At 37.1% G+C, this 20,783-nt stretch overlaps 1 protein-coding gene and 1 long non-coding RNA gene across 6 annotated transcripts in view; one reads left to right on the forward strand and one right to left on the reverse strand.

Annotated features, from left to right (window-relative positions):
• Positions 1 to 20,783, forward strand: part of EDIL3 (EGF like and discoidin domains 3) — a 459,417-nt gene that overhangs the window by 220,697 nt on the left and 217,937 nt on the right. For all 3 annotated transcript variants that reach the window (XM_077139203.1, XM_077139204.1, XM_077139205.1), the window contains one exon: positions 2,072 to 2,200. In XM_077139203.1, the coding sequence (XP_076995318.1) occupies positions 2,072 to 2,200 (129 nt within the window). The remainder of the gene's footprint in view (positions 1 to 2,071; positions 2,201 to 20,783) is intronic.
• Positions 1 to 20,783, reverse strand: part of LOC143665611 (uncharacterized) — a 91,130-nt gene that overhangs the window by 53,868 nt on the left and 16,479 nt on the right. The window contains exons 3-5 of one of the 3 annotated variants that reach the window (XR_013167117.1): positions 3,093 to 3,175; positions 812 to 934; positions 150 to 318 (exon numbers count right to left, since the gene is read on the reverse strand). The exons of the other annotated variants lie outside the window; for them this stretch is intronic. This is a non-coding gene — a long non-coding RNA (uncharacterized LOC143665611). Of the gene's footprint in view, positions 1 to 149; positions 319 to 811; positions 935 to 3,092; positions 3,176 to 20,783 lie in introns of those variants that run through there. 3 annotated transcript variants of the gene reach the window in all.

Here is a 20,783-nt window from a genome sequence, read left to right on the forward strand (position 1 = left end):
AGCAAGCTAAAAAATCCCTTTGTTAAAAGCTAGCCCATTTCTGATGAATTCCATTTCAGCAGTTTTAGCAAACTAAAGCAGGGACTAATGAGGGGAAGGCATCTTGGGTGGCAGGTCTGGGATGTAAATCTCCTACCCGATTTGGTGTTTGTTTTTCTTTTCTCTTTAATTCAGCGTCTGTGGAGTCCTTATTCACTCTCTGTCATACTCCAGAGATTGAGGCAATTGCAGTTTGTCCTTTTATTATTTGAACCCATGGAGAGGGCTTTCCAGTGGATATCTTATGTTTGCATGTTGATGATGTCTTGAAATTTTAAACTGGAAAAAAAATGTGTGTCAAAAACATCTCCTTAGGGGAAGTAATAAAATCATGACGTCTCCCCTCAGTGCCGGGTGTCTTCGCTCAACCCCGTTATTAACTTCCTGTCACTCTGCTCTAAGTGACCATAGAAAATTTCTTTTTCTCTCTTTAAGTTTTTAAATACCCCTGACTCAGGTTTCAATATCCATTCACTGTGTGCTCTTTGAATAACCAGGCTTGGCAGAGCTTCCCCTTTCTTCATGTTCTAATTGTTCTCCTGTCTGACCATTTCCCCTTTGTAGTCAGGCAAAAAGCTTTTATTTCTTGACTTGTAATTACCCCAGGTCTCTGGAGTTCACCTCTTTATATGTAGTCAGTCACTGGTTTAATTATTTTCCCTCTTTTTTCTAAAATATACATCTTACTTTCTCTTCATTGACTTCTTTTTGACTTACAAATGCATTCTAGTCTCTCCAATTAAAATAAAGACAAAATTAGAGAAATCTTAACTTTTTTGCGTTGTCTTTCTTCATTGTCCAAAGAGAGCTTTTTTCTTCCTTCAACTTGTTTATTCTCCTCCTTGCACTCTCCACTCTCCAGTCTGGATTCTGTATTGGGCCAATTAGCACTCTCCTGGAAGCATAGAGCAAGAATTAGAAGTGCAAAGAATTATTAGGTGAGACATCTGTGATAGACAAAAGACAATGGGAGAAGGATTAGAAAAGATGAACTTCCATACTGTGATACAAGCCTGTCACATATAAAGGGAGAAAGAGAAGAAAAGAAGATTGCACAGAAAGAGCCTCCCAGGGCCATGTAGTTTTGAGAAAATCTTGGCCAAGCTAATGGGGAGTCCCAAGGTAAAGCATGCCCATTAGAAGAGTTCAGGTCAGGCAGGACTGGCACAGCTCAAGGACCCCCACGTTGTTTAGTCATTGGCTGGGAGCTGCCAGAGAGTGTGGCCTCAGTATGCACACTGCTGAGACAATTCCTGGGGTGGAGAAGCTGGAGGGTGTCAGTGATCACATTCCTGGCAGCAGATTCTCTCCAAGCAACATCTGAGTTCCACTTCTCCATTGGTTGCCACAGGTACCAACCACTCTGTTGAAGCTACTTTCTCAAAGCTTGAACATGATTGCCTGATTCCATTTCTCTATACTTGCACTCTTGGTGAGTTATAGCTTTAGATTGGCAAAAATTGTGTTTCTCCCCATGTATACCCAACCATGAACTTTTATAAAGTATTGCAAATAGCGCTTTGTTTCACCTAATCATCTGCAAGTTTATGTTATTTACAGCAAGAGGGGACAAAAGGTATTCAGTGCTCATTACTGCAGAAATTGTCATATTACATTACTTTGTAAACTTATAGAAGATGGACATCTCAGAGTTTCTAATAATAATAACTTGTTTAGTGCTAATATTTCTTGAGTGTTTAATATGTAACAAATGCTGTTCTAGGTATTTTGTATATATGAACTTTTTTCATTGGTATCATAACCATTTGAGGTAGGCCCTATTATTAATGACATTTAACAGAAGAGCAAAATGAGGTATAGAGAGGCTAAAAAATTCCCCAAGATCAGATGTCTAGAACGGAGTATAACCAGAGTTTAAACCCTGTTCTTCAAAACTTATACTCAGCCATACAATGCGTGTACCACTAATATCCAGAACGCTCTCTATAAAATTATTAAGTGCAAAATCTTGGTACAATATCTACTCTTAAGTCTATGGATCACATGGAAAATTTTTTCCTCTGTTTTTCAGGTCCCTGCGTTCCTAATCCATGCCATAATGGAGGAACCTGTGAAATCAGCGAAGCATACCGAGGGGACACATTCATAGGCTATGTCTGTAAATGCCCCCGAGGATTTAATGGGATTCACTGCCAGCACAGTAAGTTAATCATGGCCATCGTGCTCTTATTATTATTTGTTGCAAAGTGTACAAGTCATTATCATTGTTTTTTGTAGTAGAATCAGAATCTCCCAGCAGTAATGGTCTTTGGCAGTTGGCTAATTCTGTTTCTCTCCCATTGAATACAAAAAATCCACTGTTGATGACTTCTGGTCTGTGTTTGAATTCTTCCAGTAGCATAGAGGAATTCTAGCTGGCTTTTTTCATTATTGTTCATCCATACTTGCAAAGTGTTCTATATTTAACTGATGTCTGTCTCTCTCTTTCAAACTTGTTCTGAAGCTACATTCCTCATGTTTCCCATTTTCTGATGATTATGTTCAGAAACAATACCAAGAAAATAAAAGGAAGAAAAGAAAAACAAGTAAAATAAAATAAAACATCCTACCCTGCCTTATCTATAAGCCAGTTACTTCCTCCATACTTGTTGGCATTTTTAGTGTGGAAATATTTGAAAGTCCAAATATGTATCAGCGCTTCTCTGTTTGATTGCCAGTCTTATTTATCCTAGGAATTTAAACAAAGTAACCCTGCTGGTGAAGATTTCTTCTTAGAAGCATGGCTGATCATAACTGCAATACTAATCATGTATATAATTAACAATTGCAAGAGTTCCGTGGATAGAGTCTATGGCGGACTAGAGCTCTAGGGAGGGCTCTTACACAGGCTGCCATATGTGAGCTGTCTTGAAAGGGAATAAGATATTGATCAGAGGGAGGAGAATAGCATATAATAGGGAAGAATGGGGAGGGAACATATGAACCAGGGACAGTGCAGTGATGGTTAAGAGAATGAGGTTAGGAATGAGTCAGGCAAAGCTGGTATGTCAGCCAGAACCAAATTTCCACCCATCAAAAAAAATGTAGAGTACCTCCTGGCTGTGAGAATTTGGAGACATTTGTATTTTTCTGGAGACTTGCCATGGCCAGGAACTTGTTGAATTTCTGTGGAAGTCTATCACAAAGCATAGACATTTGTACCTTACAACTGGCACCAAACTGCTTATAAGACTAACTTCATATCACTATTGATGAAATGAGAGGCCACTTGTTTTCTAAGAGGTGCCAAGGCTAATGTTCCCTAACCATAACATCACCACCCAGATTTTACTTGTGAACACGGTGAAATAGCCCTGGAAAGACAGAGAAGGTAGCCCAGCATCTTGGTGGTCTTGAAATCCAGTGGATCCTCTAAAGAGAATATTACTGACTTTTGCTTTCTTACTCACCAGAATTAGTGACTTAGTGTCAGGAACCAGTGCCCTGAGGGAGAAGACAGCCTGGCCACCCCACTAGAGCCCCTCAGTTCTGAGTTGCTTGTGTACAGTACACCCATTAACAGAGTAATCCCCCTTTGAAATGAGAACATAATTTACATGGTGGACTGTTCACCAATATTCAGAGGCAGTCCTTGACCCAAGGTCATGTCATCCTAAATTTTTCTCTTCTGTGGTGTAGGAGTCCAGGGAGAGAGGGCATGAGAGTATACAAAGCATGTTCTTTTTGTTGTAAATCCTTAAAACATTTATAGTGAGAGTATGTGGAAGGCTTATACAAACCTTTCATACCGCTTAAAGTTTTCACATTTTTTTTTTTTTATACACATGGGCAGGCACCAGGAATCGAACCCGGGTCCTCTGGCATGGTAGGCAAGTGTTCTTGCCTGCTGAGCCACAGTGGCCCACTCTTCACATGTTTTTAATCTTCCCAACTTGACCTGTTGCTGAGTCAGTGTAAAGTTGGGACTGGCCAAGCAGTAATATCTCCCAGAGGTTGGGAGAATCCAGATCTATGTCCCAAGCAGTAATATCTGTATGACTTTTCAAAATTCTTTTCACATCTCTGGGCTATTGTTCATATTCTGATAATTAGTTTGGTGTCAGTTATCTTTAAGGACCTTGCATCCAATTAAAGGCACCAGGTACCATTTGTTTACGCCAGCATAGGTGAAGTTTCTCTGTCTCTGACTCCCACAGTTGGTTGGGTCTGAACTGTTACAAGAAAACCAGCAGGCTTGGGGAAATAGACCAAATAATTCTTATCCCTGTTTTCCACTGTGGAAAATCTAAAGCTTTTCTTTTGTAGTCCTACACCATGCTCAAATAGGTTCATAAATTCACATAATTACATTGAAACTCAAGGTTTGTTTGGAAGCACAAAACAAAGCCTTCCCCATTACTGCACCGAACCCTCCACAAGACCTTAAACCCATATTAGGATTTGCAATGTGAAGCCCGAGGCTGAGAGATTCAATTCAAACTGGGGTTTTGTGAACCAAGCAACCTGGTTCCCATTTCCTCCACAGAATGGAGGGAAAATGCTTGGATTTGGAATTAGAGGCATGTATTTGAGTCCTGTCCTTTCCAGTTATTGGATATGTGACGCTGGGCCAGTCAACTGACCATGAAGTGACTGAAGACATAAACCAGGGGAATTGAATTAGCAAAAGAGGGTTTTTGGTTCATACCAGCTTGGAGACCATTTATGACTAAATGGATAGCTTGCTCACTATACAGAGGTTATCAAGCCTTCTTCTTTATAGATGAAATTTTAAAGGATTATATATTAGGGAAGCAGATTTAGACATCCTGGGAGACCTGAGAACTCCTTCAGATAGGAGCAACAGAAAAGCAACACCTTAACCCCCTGCAAGGTCTGCTAGGTAGTTAGGTTTGCTTTTCATAGTGGTAAAAGTTTTATGGTCCAGTCATGCTCCAGAACCTTGTTACTCAAAGAGTGGTCCTGCATCATCGTCACCTGGAAGCTTGTTAGAAATGCAGATTATCAGGTGCCATACAAGACCAGTTGAATCAAGTTGTCTGCATTTCAAAATATTACCCAGTTGACTCCCAGATTTATTGAAGTTTGAAAGATACTGCACAAGATTTCCAGTAGCCAAATATGACCATTCCATAGATTAAGGTAGTAATGCCTTCAGTAAGTTACACAGCAATGGATTATAAGCTAAATATTCTTTATGGTTTTTGCAAATCAAAACTGTGTTGAAATTTAAGGAAAGCGAGAAATAGAAAAATATGCTATGAACATTTCATTTGGAAAAATAGTTGGAAGAATTCTCTAGATGCCATATTTTCAGGGTTTATTAATTTAATCCTATATGACAGAAAGCTAATTAAATATATTTGGGAATATGGCCAAACATTAAAGAACTTCCAGTTTCATGATAAAAAAGTGACATGTTAAAGAAGTGACTCAATGGGTTTAATTTAACAACTATTTTGCCTCATTATGTTAAAAATCAGAAAAATTATTTCCAATGCCAGCTTTACTATTACCTGCATATGCTTTTTTATGGCAATGAAAATGGCCTGAGATTATAATTTTATAAGAATAATAATCATTAGTTTTGGATTTTATGCAGAATGTCCAAATTATATGTGTTTTCAAAATACCATAGAATAATATGAAGGATTTTATGCATATAATGTAAATTAAGGGATGGGTTGAGCACCAAAATTGTCTAGATGTAAGACATTTGAGAAGCATTTTTAAATAAGCAGTTTTCTGCTGGAAGCAGTTCATTTGGGGCTGCATAAAAGTAACCATATTTTATTTGTTGCCCTAGTTACAAATCTAATGCCTTAGGCAAGGACTGATTTTTCATTCCCAGAAATCTTTGCCCATCTTTTCACTGAAGACCATCTTCCTTGCCTATATACAGCTCTACTGCTTTTGATTTTTTTTTAAGAACAAATTTTCTGAGTCCTTATCCCACAGTCAAGGAGGATTGATCTAGGAGTCCACCAAGCCCTGCAAGGAAAAGGATTGTTTTAAAGAAATATCCATGTTATCAGATTAACTCTAGAAAAAATGTTCTCTAGTCTTTTCTCCCACTAATTTAGTTGAACAGAAAAGAGAGTATTTAAAACTGTCCTCTTTATGTATATTACTAACTATTGTAAACAAGTTTAATCTTAATTTTGTATCATTGATTTATGGATTCACACATTCAACAAATATTTATTGAGGACATGAATCCTAACTTAAACTTTGCTCAGAAATAGTCAACGACATTGTTTTAATGATCATTGTTAATTGTTTTAATGACGTATTTGTCACTTACTCTGGTAGGTGGTGCCTTGGATTTAGTTAAAAGCACCCTGACAATCCTTAGGATTGAGAACCACTGATTTAAAGAATGAATATTTATCTTTAATAATTCACCAGTCTTCAGATGATAACACGGGAGGAAGTACGCTATTGAGGCAAGCATCCTGGATTAGACCTAACCTCTGATATAGCTTTATCTTGATCAGTTGATGCAGGGTCACTTGGCACTAATTGGTTCTATGCCTCAGCTTTCTCAATTCAATTCCATGAACACTGAGAACTTTATATTGTGTTGTGTCCTGGAAATATCTTATCTATAAAATCTGGGGGTTATTCATCCTTTGGCATGATTTCCCAAACAGGATATTTGTGAAGAGCAGATGAGATGTTTCAGAACATACTTTCCATGTTGTAAAGGGTTAAATATGTTGAATGGACTAATACCATTAAACTATAATGAGGTTTCCTATTAATCTTGGATTTTCCCTTCCTTTAAAAATATCTGAATTGTGATTTTTAAAGAAGTTTGCTTGTGAGGGTAAAGAGAGAGCCAATATGGGGCTTGGTGCTTTTCTGTAAGAATTCCTCCCTTAACATTCTTAATTTTTATAGACAATTACTTTTTAACTACTCTTTCTAATTTTACCTTGATATCTTCTATTATTTTATCTTTTCCACTAGAGGAGCAATTTGCCCTAATAAAGAATTCATTTAAAAATGTGTGGAAACTTTACCTGAGTTGTTACTGACACCTGTACACTATATAACTGCATGGGCTAAGACCTCCAAGAAGACTTTCAGAAAAATTTTTCTGACTGTGGACTGATAATTCAAATTTTCCTATTCAGTGTTGACTTTGAAGGTCAGTGTGCACCACCTTCATTCTATTAGTTAAAGGTCCTCAAACTTTGTGTGACTATGAATCATCCAAGGCCTGTTAAATGTATAGATTCCTCTTGCTTATCCATAATGATTCCAATTTAATAGACTTACTTTTGGACGCCTGTTTAACATGGACCCTAGTGAAACTGATGCAAATGGTCCTAGAACTCTGGTCTCAGCCTTGAACGCACATTAGAATCGCCTGGGGAGCTGTAATGAACACTGATGCCTGGCTCCCACCCGAGAGATTCTGATTTAATTGGTCCAAGGTACGGTCTAAGCATTAGGAGTTTTAAAATTTCCCTAGATGATTCTAATGTGCAACCAAGGTTGGAATCAGTGTTCTAGAACAATATTGTGGGGAATTACAGTGTCTTAAAAAAACTAAGCAGAGAAATGCTCAAAGAGAAGCCAAATCGAGGGTAAATATAATCCCAGGAATTTATGTTCTGAATGACCTTATTGAATTTTGTCATACAGCTTTTGCGTAATATAACATAAATCATCTTACACCAAGAACCTCTAACTAATTGAAAGAATCAGGCCAAATGAAGATATTAATTCACTGTTCTTAAAATGTGTTATCCCTTGTCTGTCTGCAGTAGCCAGAGTTCCAGGACATTTTTATTACCTTGTTTTCCTTATTTGGTTGGGGCCTTACAGAGAGCAGACATATATAATAGATATTTGCACAAGAGCACTATTAAAATATAAACACACGTTTGTGATCCTTGCAATGAAATACTGAGGTTCTCTCAAACCCAAATATTTGAAAATTGATACTTTAAATAACAGTAAAACAGCCATATACTTTTTTCCTGTTACTTAAAAAAATAAATTTAGTTGCAAGCAAAACAATAAACTTTGAAGAGGTTCATGTTTAACAAATTTTGCCAAAAGGCTGTGTTCACAGAGGTAGTGTTTTTATACTAATCGTTCTGAGCCTGTAGAATGGATTCATTCATGATATTATAAATAATCTTTTCAGTAATAGATGTAGTACCACAAATGCACTTAAAATATATATATATTTGTATATTAACTGAATTTTCCAGGCCTCCCTTTCTGTGATGATATTAACTTTGATTTCCAAATTTCAATGGCTTATTCTCCCTTAAAAGCTTCCCCAGTCAGGTCAGTGAATCATTTACTTATTTCCACATTTAACAATATTTATTGAAATCTGGCCTAACTACTTTGCATGGGCTTAGGAACAAGTACTAACTCCCTCCTTGACTGCTGGTCACACCTGCAGCATATTGATAATGGGCAGCCTACTCTGTCCTCCGCTGCTTTCCACCCAGTGCTGAAACTGTGCATGATCTGAGCTAAGATTGGGGCATGTCTAGCTATTTTAAAGATGTTGCGTTCTACTTTGTTCCTTGTGGCCAAAGTCCTGTGAACTTTTCTAGACCCTCACACATCTCTTTGTGATCACAGTCATTCCCTATTCCTGCCCTGTCTGCTCTCTCATTCTGAGCTCGAGGTGATAACTCAGGCATGTTAAGGGCCAGGTGCCATGGACACTCCTCTTATTCTCAATTCTACCACCTTTCCCAGGGAGCCTTTTTCTTAAGACTCATTTCTGCTTGATTAGTTCTAAAAGTAAATGCATCTGTGTACATGGAAGGAACTCTCCAGAAGAATCTAAAACCTACTCTTTCAACAGATATGTACTAACTGCCTGCTAGCGCCAAGCACTGCTCTAGATACTGAGATGCAGCAATGAACCAAAATAGACCAAGTTTCTGATGTCAGAAAGCTTTCATTCTCATGGGGAGAGGGATAATAAAAAAATGAGGGATATGCATTTAGCACATAGCCCGGCGACTTTACTAATCTTGGACATTTATTCCAGAAAAACAAAAACTTTTAGGTACTGGCAAAAAGCTGCACAGAAATGTTCACAGCAGCTTTATCTGTAAAAACCCAAAACTGGAATCAGGCCAGATGTCCTTCTGTGCTGGTTTGAAAGGAAGTATGCCCCCTAAGAAAAGCCATGTTTTGATATAAATCCCGTTTCTTAAAGGTAGAATAATCCCTATTCAATACTGTATATTTGAAACTGTAATGAGATCATCTCCCTGGTTGATGTGATTTAGTCAAGAATGGTTGTTAAACTGGATTAGGGGATGACATGTCTCCACCCATTTGAGTGGGTCTTGATTGGTTTACTGGAGTCCTATAAAAGAGGAAACATTTTGGAGAAAGAGATTCAGAGAGAGCAGAGAATGCTGCAGCACCACGAAGCAGAGAGTCCACCAGCGAGCGACTTTTGGAGATGAAGAAGGAAACCGCCTTCCAGGGAGCTTCATGAAACAGGAAGCCATGAGACAAAGCTAGCAGATGATGCCGTATTTGCTATGTGCCCTTCCAGCCGAGAGAGAGAAGCCCTGACTGTGTTCGCCATGTGCCGTCTCACTTGAGAGAGAAACCCTGAACTTCATCTACCTTCTTGAACCAGGGTATCTTTCCCTGGATGCCTTTGATTGGACATTTCTATAGATTTGTTTTAATTGGGACATTTTCTCGGCCTTAGAACTGTAAACTTGCAACTCATTAAATTCTCCCTTTTAAAAGCCATTCCATTTCTGGTATATTGCATTCCAGCAGCTAGCAAACTAGAATACCTTCACAGGTGAAGGGTTAACAAACTGTGGTGCATACATACCCTGGGATACTATTCAACAGTGTAAAGGAAGGAACTATTGATACATGCAACAACTTGGGTGAGCCTCCAGGAAATGATGCTCAGTGAAAAAAAAAATTCCAAAGGGCACGTACTTTATGATTCCATTTATATAACATTTTTGAAATAACAAAATTTCAGAAATAGAAGATAGATTAGTGGTTTCCAGGGATTTGGAATGGGAGAAAAGGAGGTTCTTGTAGATATAACAGCATATGAGGGATCCTTGTGCTGTTTAGAACTGTTCAGTATGTTGACTCTGATGGCAGATATACTAACCTATGCATATGATAAAAATGTATAGAATTAAATACATAAATACAAATGAGAGTACATCAAACTAGGGAAATTTGAATGGTTGATGTATATATCAATATTGATATGTTGGTTGTGATATTATAGTATAATTTTGCAAAATTCTATGTTGGGGAGAGTTGGATAAAATGTACATGTCTCTCTTTGATTTCTTCTTTTAGAATACATGCAATCTATAATTAACTCAACAAATGTCTCAATTGAAAAATAAGACTAATTTATTGTGTAATATCAAGTATTTACTCATCTTACAAGGGTAAGATAAAAAGAAACAATGCACATTTTTATTATATTTTAATGGTATCCCCATTGCCTGTACATATACAACCAAGTGAAAACTCTTTAGCTATAGGTATCTCTAGAGGTCCACTTTCTGCCCATCTGAAATACAGAATAATGGGAAGAAATGTTCGTTAACCAAAAATCAAAGGACAAGTAGCCATGCACCTCATGGAGTCCGGTTCTAGAGCTTGGCCAAATGAGTGGCATTTAGGCAGAGATGTGAATGAAGTCAGGGAGACAGCCATGAGAACCAGAGTCCTGAACATATCTGTGCTCGGTAGGGAGAGCGGCACCAAGTGCGTGAGGAAGAGAGGCCCTGAGTGGGAGTCAGGGGCCATCTTGTAGGGCTTTATAAGCCATAGAGTGGACGTTTGGTTTTATTGTCCCTGTGGAAGGACACCTTGCAGGGTGGACAACAGGGGCATTGCCAACTAATTTCTGTGTTGGGGAATGACTCTGGCTGCTAGTGAAGAAGAGGCTGCTGGGGGCAAAAATGGAGCATCTAGATGAGGGTGGTTTGTACTGAGGAGGTGATGGGAACTGGGGAACAATGTTCAGTTTTGGAAAATATTTTGAAGTGTATTACACGAGTGTCATAAGTGTTTGTTTTTTGCTCATGGATTTCAGTAGCATTATAAAAGTTTCTTCTCTGCTTAGCTTCTCGCCATAGACTTGAGCAGTACAAAATATTGTTATAATTTTTAATTTGTTCTTTGTTTTAGCTTTCAAAAGCATCATTAGGAATAGAATCTAGAATTTTAAAGATAAGTGTTTACACACATACACACAGGCGCAGAAATATATCATCAATATTTTAAATATATTAGATATTATTAAGATATTGAATTTTCGAACTTTTTTTAAGAACCAAAAAATTGCTTGCCTTATTTGTTACTTCCAGGTTTTCTGGGTCATAATAGTGTAATACAGTCTTTTTTAAAGAAAACAAATAGTAACAAATGGGACTTAAGACAAATATAATTATAGGCTAAAATACAAGGATGCTTTAGAAAGAGTATGTAATTTGCATTTTAATGGGAAAGATGGGACTCACAGTTGGGTTGAATGGGTATTTACTAACATCGGCTTTAAGAAAGTAACTTGATTGATTTTGCTCTCACAGTTCTTTATTGATTTTACATTCATGCCATAGCCCCTAAGTTTAGAGAATGTAAGCAATGTATCCTTTAGAAATAAGTTGGTCTTAGATTTACAGGTGGTTTTATTCCTTTTATAAGTACCTCTGAAAGTAAACATTTCTAAATCAGAATTCTCTACCCCTGGACCATCTGAAAAAGACTCTTTTATGATAGGTAAAGAGATTGTTCCTGACTTATTCTAAATAAGCTTATTTGGAAAATAAGGCAGGATTGTTTGGAGGTTTGAGCACTTAGCTGTAGAAGAGTCCCAAACTTCAATTCCTAGTATTCCATTAACAAGTCATATGAACTTGTGCTAAGGATTATTCTAAGCCTTTGTTTCCTCTTCTTTAAAATGGAAATAGCTGGGGCCCTATGCCTACTCTTAGGTTAAGCTTGGAGATGCCCAAGCAATTTAATATATATGTGCAAGTTTTTGTACAGTTAGAAGTTCTGTACATTTGTAAACTGTCATTTTTATTTCTATGATTGGTTTTCAAAATACTTTTTAATCATGAAAGAAGAAATTAGTACTAAAAGAAGTACTGATTTTATTTGAGCTAATCATGCTGCAGAGAGAAAAAGAAAGCTAAAAGCCTCAATTTATAAAGTTTTGTAATTTGAGAGTGTACAACCCAATAGCTGGGGGAGAGAGACTAACACTACCATGTCAGTTCTCTGCTTGCCAACAAAGCCTTTTAGAAGAGTTATCTAAACTCCTGTATGTTCAGTGATTAGAAAATACCTAGATTCCAACCTCCGCTTACCCACCTCAGCTTTGTCCCATTATGACATATCCCTTAAAAATCTCCAGTCAGTATACCTGCTCGTAATTTATTCTAAAAAAAGAGCCAGAGTGATTTTCGTAAAATATAAACCATATTAAGTCATTTTTGTTCTCAAAGCTCTCCAATGACTTTCTGACTCACTTGGAGTAGAACTGAAAGCTTTGTAGTGACCACCAATGCCTTCCTTACGTGTTCTGTCCCCTGCTATCTCTCTGACCTGAACTTCAACCTCTCTCCATGGTTCTATTCTACCTTGGTCACTCTGTTCTCCTTGCTGTCTCCAAACATGCCAAACCAGTCTTGGACCTTTGCATTTGTGCACATTTATCTAGCTCACTCTTCCCTGGGTAACCACAAGGCTGTCTCCATTCCTTTTTCTTATCCCATCTTTGCTCAAGTGCTAATATTCCAAGGTGGCTTTCTTTGACATCTAAGACATCGTTTGTTTTCTCAGGGCAGGGAGGCTTGATTTGTTTGCTTTCAGTGTGTTTCCCGTGGCTAAATTGTGCCTCAATCTTAGTAGACACTCAATAAATACCTGTTGAATAAATAGATGAATCCTTGGATCATTTGTCTGTTAGGCAATAAATCCATAAATACATTGTTGACTAACACTTTGTCTCCTATAATGTTGGACTCTGTGCAAGTCACAGAAGTTCTCTAATAGTACATACCCACAGGTAGTCTGTGGAGTAGTTTATGGAGTATCATGGAGAAAAAAAAATGCTTCATTCGAGAATTGCTCTGTGGCTGAATAAGTTTGGGAACACTGCAAGGTATTTCCTTTTTTTGCAAATTATCAATAATCTAATAATATAATAAGGCCCTGAGGAGTCCTGCAATTTAAAAAGAATGATAGATAAATAAGTTTTAAATGAGACATTTGTAAAACTTGTTTAAGATTGTACAACTCAATTACCTGGAAGAGATGGATGTGGGAATGGCATCAAAAGTTCAGACTGAGAATTTTGTCATTAGGCAAAAGGGAGAGGATAGATGAAAATGAAGTGAGCTGGAGACACAGGACATACAAGAGTTATTGTCAAAAGAGTAAGTATGAAGGAGACAGGGAGGGGGAGAGATTGAAGTTAATGTGCAGGGTTTGTTTGTATCTGCACACACACACACACACACACATATATATGTTTTAATGCAAATATAAACAAGGAGGAACATCTACCACCCATACTGTCTGCAAGCATTTATTCAGCACATATTAATGTCCCCAAAGATAATAGCTATATATTTTTTTGCCCTGCACGTGGTGACTTCCTTTGTCTGAGCGATGAAGGAGTGATAAGCAATGCTTTCCATTAGAATTAACTAGAAAGCCATTTGCCACTTTCAGTATTAGACTGTGCCATTTTTTGTGGTTTCCAGTCAGCACACTGTTTTTTCTTGGAGTCACTTCCCTTCATATTCCTTCTTCCCAGCTCAGTCTGTCATCTGCTGCCTTATTCCTGTTGTGTATGCCTTAATACTATTATCTCTCTAGAGTGAGCTGAAGGCTTTTGTGAGCTACATTCTCATAGCTGAGGCAGTGAATCTTTCGAGCGTCATATTGTAAGCTAGAAGCACTTAGAAAGAAGTGAAGCACAGGAGTTACTCCTATGAGAGAAAGAGGCTCTGAGAAACCAAAGTCACATGGAAAAAGCAAGCACAGTAGAAGTGGTTTTGCCAGATGAGATGACTCTGAATATGTGGCCATCTCAGAACTGTGCAGATTATGTAATTGCTTTCTTTATGGTATTGTACATCATTTGGTAGAAGAAAGTTACATGGAAGCAATTAAATGCAGTGATCTTGCATTTGTCTTATCATGTATGCATTAGATTGTAAAGACCTTAGCACTAGAGTCTAGACGTGTATTTCCCTTCTCTTCTGCATTGATCCTGGCACAGTTAGGGATATCAACTCCATAATCTGAATGTTATCTCTTGCCAAAATCTAGCCCTGACCTAACTGGCCTACCTTATTTCTCATTTTCCTTTTATATGACAAATGCTTCTGCTGAAGTGAACAACTTGCCATTCATCCTTTGCAGTCTATGATTTCCCATTACACTGGCTTTGATGATGCGCTTTTGGCTGCCCGGCTTTCTCTCTCTACCATAAAGCCAGGCCCCCTGCCTTCTCTCCATGAGAAATTACACAATTCCGACGTCTTCCTCCGGCAAAAATGCCCCCCTAATTTCTACTTTGTATGACTCTTATTCTCCCTTTTCTCCACCTTCTCCCCATCCACCTCCTCCTCCTCTTCTCCTTATTAATTTGGGTGAGTCCCATCTCCTCAGGTAGCTTGAAGGCAATTTCTGTCTGAATCATTCTTTATTTGCAATCATAACCTAGATTTTGTTTTATCCATAGGCAATATATTTGATAAATGAATGAATAAGAACTAAGAGCTCAGTAAACACTTGATTACTGTTTGATTACTGAAATAGAAACCTAGAGAAAGCCATAGTGAATTGCAAGGGAGATAATTGCGATTGTCTTGTCTGTTGTGCTACACCTGCTGAGAATACTTGCCCTTTCTTGGCAGGCTTGTGTGTCTGTGTTACTTACCAATGTATCCCTTCCTTGTAGCAGGTCCCTGTCACATGGCTGGTAAATATTCAACAGCTATTTGCTGAACAAAAATTTATGGAAGAAGGAAGGAAGGAGAGGGTATCTGTATTTATACATTCTATATGAATTCAGGGAAGCTCATGTTCCTCTTTTCTGAGGTACTGGGATGGATCATGTTATTGGGGAATGAGTACTATAAATGCTACTTAGCTTGTCTGACAGAGACAAACTTAGCATTCAAGATCAGTAATATCCTATCCTAGGTTCCTATTTCAATTATTTCTCCATTTCTCCTTATGGTTTGTATATCTATTTTTATTTTTAACTATTAAATTCGTGTGTGTGTATGCATGCATGTGTGTATATATATATAGGGATTTTACTGCAAGCTGTTTCAAGTGCTTTGTAAACTAAGCAGGGTATGCATTAAAAATAAATAATTATTTCAAAGCCTTCCCAAATGGCTCTGCATGTATAATGAGATGATCACAGCCCAGCATGTAAAGACAATTCCCTTATGGCCAGCTTCAGAGTTCCAAGTCAGCCTTCTTAGAGGCAGGGCAATTATCTCAAATTTCTAAGGATCTATGCATAAATGATTCACCATCTCTGAGTAGAGTAGACAAGAGAGCCCACTTAAAATTTGATAAGGTATTATTTTGGTGATAATATGGCTGGAATTTTCCAGAATCATTTTCTGTGTCTTCCTTTAGGCTGCAGCTCATTAACCCTATATTTTCTTTGCAACTCTGCATATATGGATTTTTTTTCCCTAACATTTGCAATGTGCATTTTTTTCTCTGTGAAAAATGCCACAACGTGGATGTTAATACATTGCTACCAGCATTATCCTAAATTATGTAAGTGAATTGACTTGAGGTGGCTTATTGTTATTTATCTCTAGATGTACCAGTTACATCTGGGTTTGATAAGTTCTTGGAATATCAATAACTTTTTATTTTTAAAGTCATTTGAGGCATCTAGTACGGTTTTGCATTGATGGCCTTATGTATTAAAAACTAAACAAATGTGAAATTGTCTTATTTCACTGAGGGTAGTTTAATTTTTAATGGACTCTTTGTTCATTTAATTGGAATTTTAAGCTCATACTAGCAATAACTTGTTTCAAGTTCTTTTTTAAGTGTAGGTCCTGTATGAGTATAAATGGCATTTTTAACTGAGAGCTGAATGTCTTTTTCTTTCCTCTTCAGAACAATTGAATTGAAGAAAAATATTTATTGGCAGCTATCTTGCTGCTATAGTTTATAGCCTGCCACTCTCAAATGGCTCAGAGAATATATTTAAAATGAACCTCCTGGTCGTTTTCTGTTTTTCAGGGACTTTGGACATGATTTGTTTTTGTCATTTGAAAAGAGAGTAACTCTTTGAAGTTCAAATTTCTTGCCCAACTGATTCCTTAAGCTTTTCTCAGGTACAAAACTCAGGAACCTTGTGTCACCCCTACCCCAATATTTTTTAAAAAGGATCATTGATATTAGTAAGTCACTACTGAAGAAGGAGAAAAGAGAACTTGGGGAGATGAGGATGAAATAAAACACCAAATTTTCCCTGCTATGATGTATCAGGAAGTCTTAAATGGGGACAGATGATCTCATTGCAGCCTGGTGAGGTTCAAAGGCAGGAGACTGAGGCTGAGCTGTCCTTGCCTGATACAGAACAAGGGCAGGGGACTGCTTTGGGAATAAGCTGCCCCTCCAGGATAGGGCAGGAAAGAATGTGTGTGGATTTCCTGTGGGCCAGCTGGGAACTGTCAAAACTAAACTGCTGTGTTATCTTTGGAGTGGCTGAGCCCAAGTGGAAAGACTGGACATGCTGACTCTCTCCTAAGATAATGGTGGGTCACCAGATAGAGGGATGGTCCACTGGGGTCACAACACCACAGTTCAACTCTACCTTCAAAGAAGACTTTCATCTCTCTACTTTGAGGCTGGAGAGGTCACAACCCAGCTGGAGAGTGGTGGATGAGTTGGAATGAAATAGGAAAATATGACCCTAGCTCCCTTCCCAGTACTTTCCTTTGAACCTGCTAGGAAGGGCCCTTCCCCTGGGGTCTCTCACTTTAGAAACCTCGCCTGGCCTCTCTTTGGCATCGTCCTTTCCAGTGGTGCAGGGAGTCCTTGAGCACAAAGCAACATGCCTATCAGGACCCATGGTCCCCCTTCAAAACCAAGTTCAAGGTACTCAGGACTCTAGAACCCTTGACCCAAATGGCACCCAGCATATTTCCAGGGTCTCTGTGCACTTCTCTATTCTTCATATCAGTGCTTGTGATGGGGTTTCCAGAGAGAAGGGTGGGATCGGAAGCCGCTCCTCCCAGTACCCTCACTTTATTTCATGGAAATCTGAGGCATCTGAGGGTTCTGAATCCAAACTTAGTCTTCCACATTGTTAGAAAGGCAGGAGAGGAAAATATGGTTTATTAACAATTTATTAACCTCATAACTTTTAAATATCTAGGCACATAAGAGGGCTGCTTTGATCCTTTCACTCAGGCCTGGCTTCGTCCTCATTACAGTTTTTCCACCCTCAGTGAGGTAGGCCTAAGCTGGGGAACAGATGCGCCAAATTGCGTATGATTATGGTCGTTAAGCAACTACAGGTCTGGACATTTTTAAATAAATAATGCATAAATGACTGTTCATTAACTGGAAGTATGCTCAGGGATTTATTATAATTAACTAAAAATAATCAGGAAAACTATGGGTGATGCTTTGAGGGTTAGGGAGAAACACATCTATAGTATTTGGTAAACAGATGTTTTGTTTTGTTTTAAATCTTATATACTAGGGAATTCTTTTGGTAATGAGGAACCCAGTGTTCAGTTTTTCGTTTTAGTGAATCATTCTCTTATAATCACCCTGTGATATTATCCTCTGTGAAAGAGGCATAGGCCCAAGGTCAGGGTTAGTCATACCAAATCCAGTTTTAAAAAGGAAAATCTGATGCTAAGCTAGCCTCCATTTTTTACCCTCTTAAATTGGGAACTCTTTAAATCGAAAGGATTTAAATAAGATGAATCTAATTCCATCAACCATTAGTCATTCTCTAGCCCTCAGAATCAGTTGAAGATAATTTTATGCTGAAAAGTCAATCAAATATCTTTGAACTCCCTTTTCAAAGGGATTCAAAGTTCCACTTTCCTAGATGCTGTGCTTATAGAATAATTGCTTTCACATTGTGCCTTATATATCCCAGAAGATGCAATCATCTTAGAGGTGATAAGAAAGTAAGAGATACAATCATCTTAGAGGTGATAAGAAAGTAAGAGAACCTATTGTTATATTTCTTACTTTCTTAAAAATTACATGTTAAATTGTACTAATATGTATTGCTTGGACAGAGTGAGGCACCACTTTGGGTTTACTTGTCAGAAGGGCGCCAGCACTGAGGTTCTGAGGGAAGCGTAGGAGTTCTACTTTCAGCACAGTGTGACTGCTTATGTTATCTTTTTTTTATTAAATTAAATAATAAAAAAGCCACGGATAGCTTCTATAGATTTCTGAAGCAGCAACTTCAGATTAGAGAAAATATAAATGTAAGCAGAGAAGAAAATGACAGCATGCATATCTTCTTCCAGTACAAGCTAATTATAAAATGTAATGAGATAAAAGAGTGATGAACTATCATACCTGAAAAAAGGTTGGCTCCTAAAATTGAAATTCTCAACATCACATATAACGTGGACTTAGATCCACCATTATTATTGATGAACTATCCAAGAGTGAATACTACGCTTTAAGATATTAGCTAATGATAGTATGAAACCATCACATTAGGGTGATGCTATGAAAAGTGGTTATTGCAACTTTATTTTGTTCTTTAAAAATGTATATTGTCTATATATATTTTGCAATATAAAAATATATTCTTTTAGGAATGCTTGCATGTAATTTATAAATTCTCAATTATACCTTTATTGGGAGTATATCCCACAATTAAATGTTTACTGTCAAGGATACACAATCAAGGGTTTAAAGACCATAACTGGAAAGATTAGAGAGTATTAAACTTTTCGAAAGAAAAAAAAATACACCTACAACATTGGGGTTCATATAAGCTTGAGCTTGTGAGAGGAGCCAATAAATGAATGGCGGTATCATCAATGCTTTTCCCGCTTTTCTATAACCATGAAGATACCAATTGTAATCTACTTAAAATTATTGAAACAACATAAAACCTCAACCACAGGTATCTATAAAGTCCTGTAATAATGTCTGTGTCTTGGATTTGATACAGTGATTTAAAATGAGCTCACTCACAGATATACTATTTCTTTTCAATGAACAGCTAGCTGTCCTTTAATTTTTGGTTAATGAACATTTCTGCCCATTATTCTGTATTGCAGATGAGCAGAAAGTGGAACTCTAGAGATGCCTGTATCTAAAATGTTTCCACTTGGTTGTACATGTACAGGCAATGGAGATACCATTAAAATATAATTAAAATGTGCATTGTTTCTTTTTATTGTTATGCTTGATCCTGTGTTATATGCATCACAGGGGATGATTTCATGGTTTTTATAATAAATGAGTTTAAGGGACATAAAACACTATTTATTTGAAAGCGTAGTATATTATTATTAGATCAATATCCTTTATATAGGAATGAACTGAAATGCAAAAGCATGGAATGGCAGATTTGAGTTCCTTGACCAGACGGTTTCAAAAATTAAGGTAAACACTCTGTACAGAAAGTGAGAAAATTCATCCCAAATTCTTTTTGTTCCCATTTCCCCAAACACTATAGGAAAAAGAGTTTCAAGATATAAAGACCAAATATTTTTATATTTATGTATTATTCTATTTTTAACAGTCTAATTTTCCCATGTAATTGAGAGATAAATTGTAAATAGGTGCAAAGTTTACTTTATAATAAGGTGGTAGTATGTACAACACAACTATAAAATATAAATATATCTTGTATGTGCCAGAAGCACTTTAAAATTATTTTTTAGTAATTGATGTATTTCTGTGTTGATGTTCTGAATCCCCTTTCATTTCCAAGGTACTCTATTCTGTAGCATAATTCGAGGAATGTTTTTGAAAAAAATAATAACTGACATAATTAGATATGTAAGAGTGCAGCTGAATTTCTGCATGTTTTGCTGGTGGGAATTGAGGAAATTAATTTCCCAGTGTTCGTTTTAATTTCTTTCAGTGAAGATACTATTCTTTAAAATATCAGTGCAGTGTTCACTTTTGGGTTAAGATGTAATTTAGTAAAACCCTTATGGTTACCTATTTTTATGAATTGCTGGATAAAAGTACAGAAATAAGGGTGGCAAAATGTGCTTGACTCTGTCTAATATAATTGAGAGCTTTATAAACCAGTCAGATTTCAATTTACTTTTACTTTTAGTCACTAGGACATCTGGTGTTACAAATATATTCTTTTTTATCTTTCTTCATGTGTAATTGAACTGTGTTTTGCCTAGCAGTTTTGCCTGACACTATTTTAATACTTTAATTATATGCAGCATGCAATTTAATTATAGCAGCACTTCTTTGGTAATATATTCTAGCTATCATTGTCTAGAAAATTTCAAAAGCATCCTCTTTTATTTGGCACCAAAATATGCATTATTCTAAAGCAGAGGTATTATCTCCTCTGAATATTTATACACTTAGTAACATATGTATTTAGCTTTTTATATGCTATTGTCTTTAATTTGTTACATATCTCTAAGAAGTAAATACAAGGAAAAACAAATCTGAAGAATTAAAAATTCACATCACCTTCTTTTATATTTTTCTACTCCACAGACTTCCTTAAAAACAATCACACAGATTGGCAGTTCTACTACTGTGAG

The sequence above is a fragment of the Tamandua tetradactyla genome, chromosome 21 (genome assembly GCF_023851605.1).
Source record: "Tamandua tetradactyla isolate mTamTet1 chromosome 21, mTamTet1.pri, whole genome shotgun sequence".
Taxonomy (NCBI): domain Eukaryota; kingdom Metazoa; phylum Chordata; class Mammalia; order Pilosa; family Myrmecophagidae; genus Tamandua; species Tamandua tetradactyla.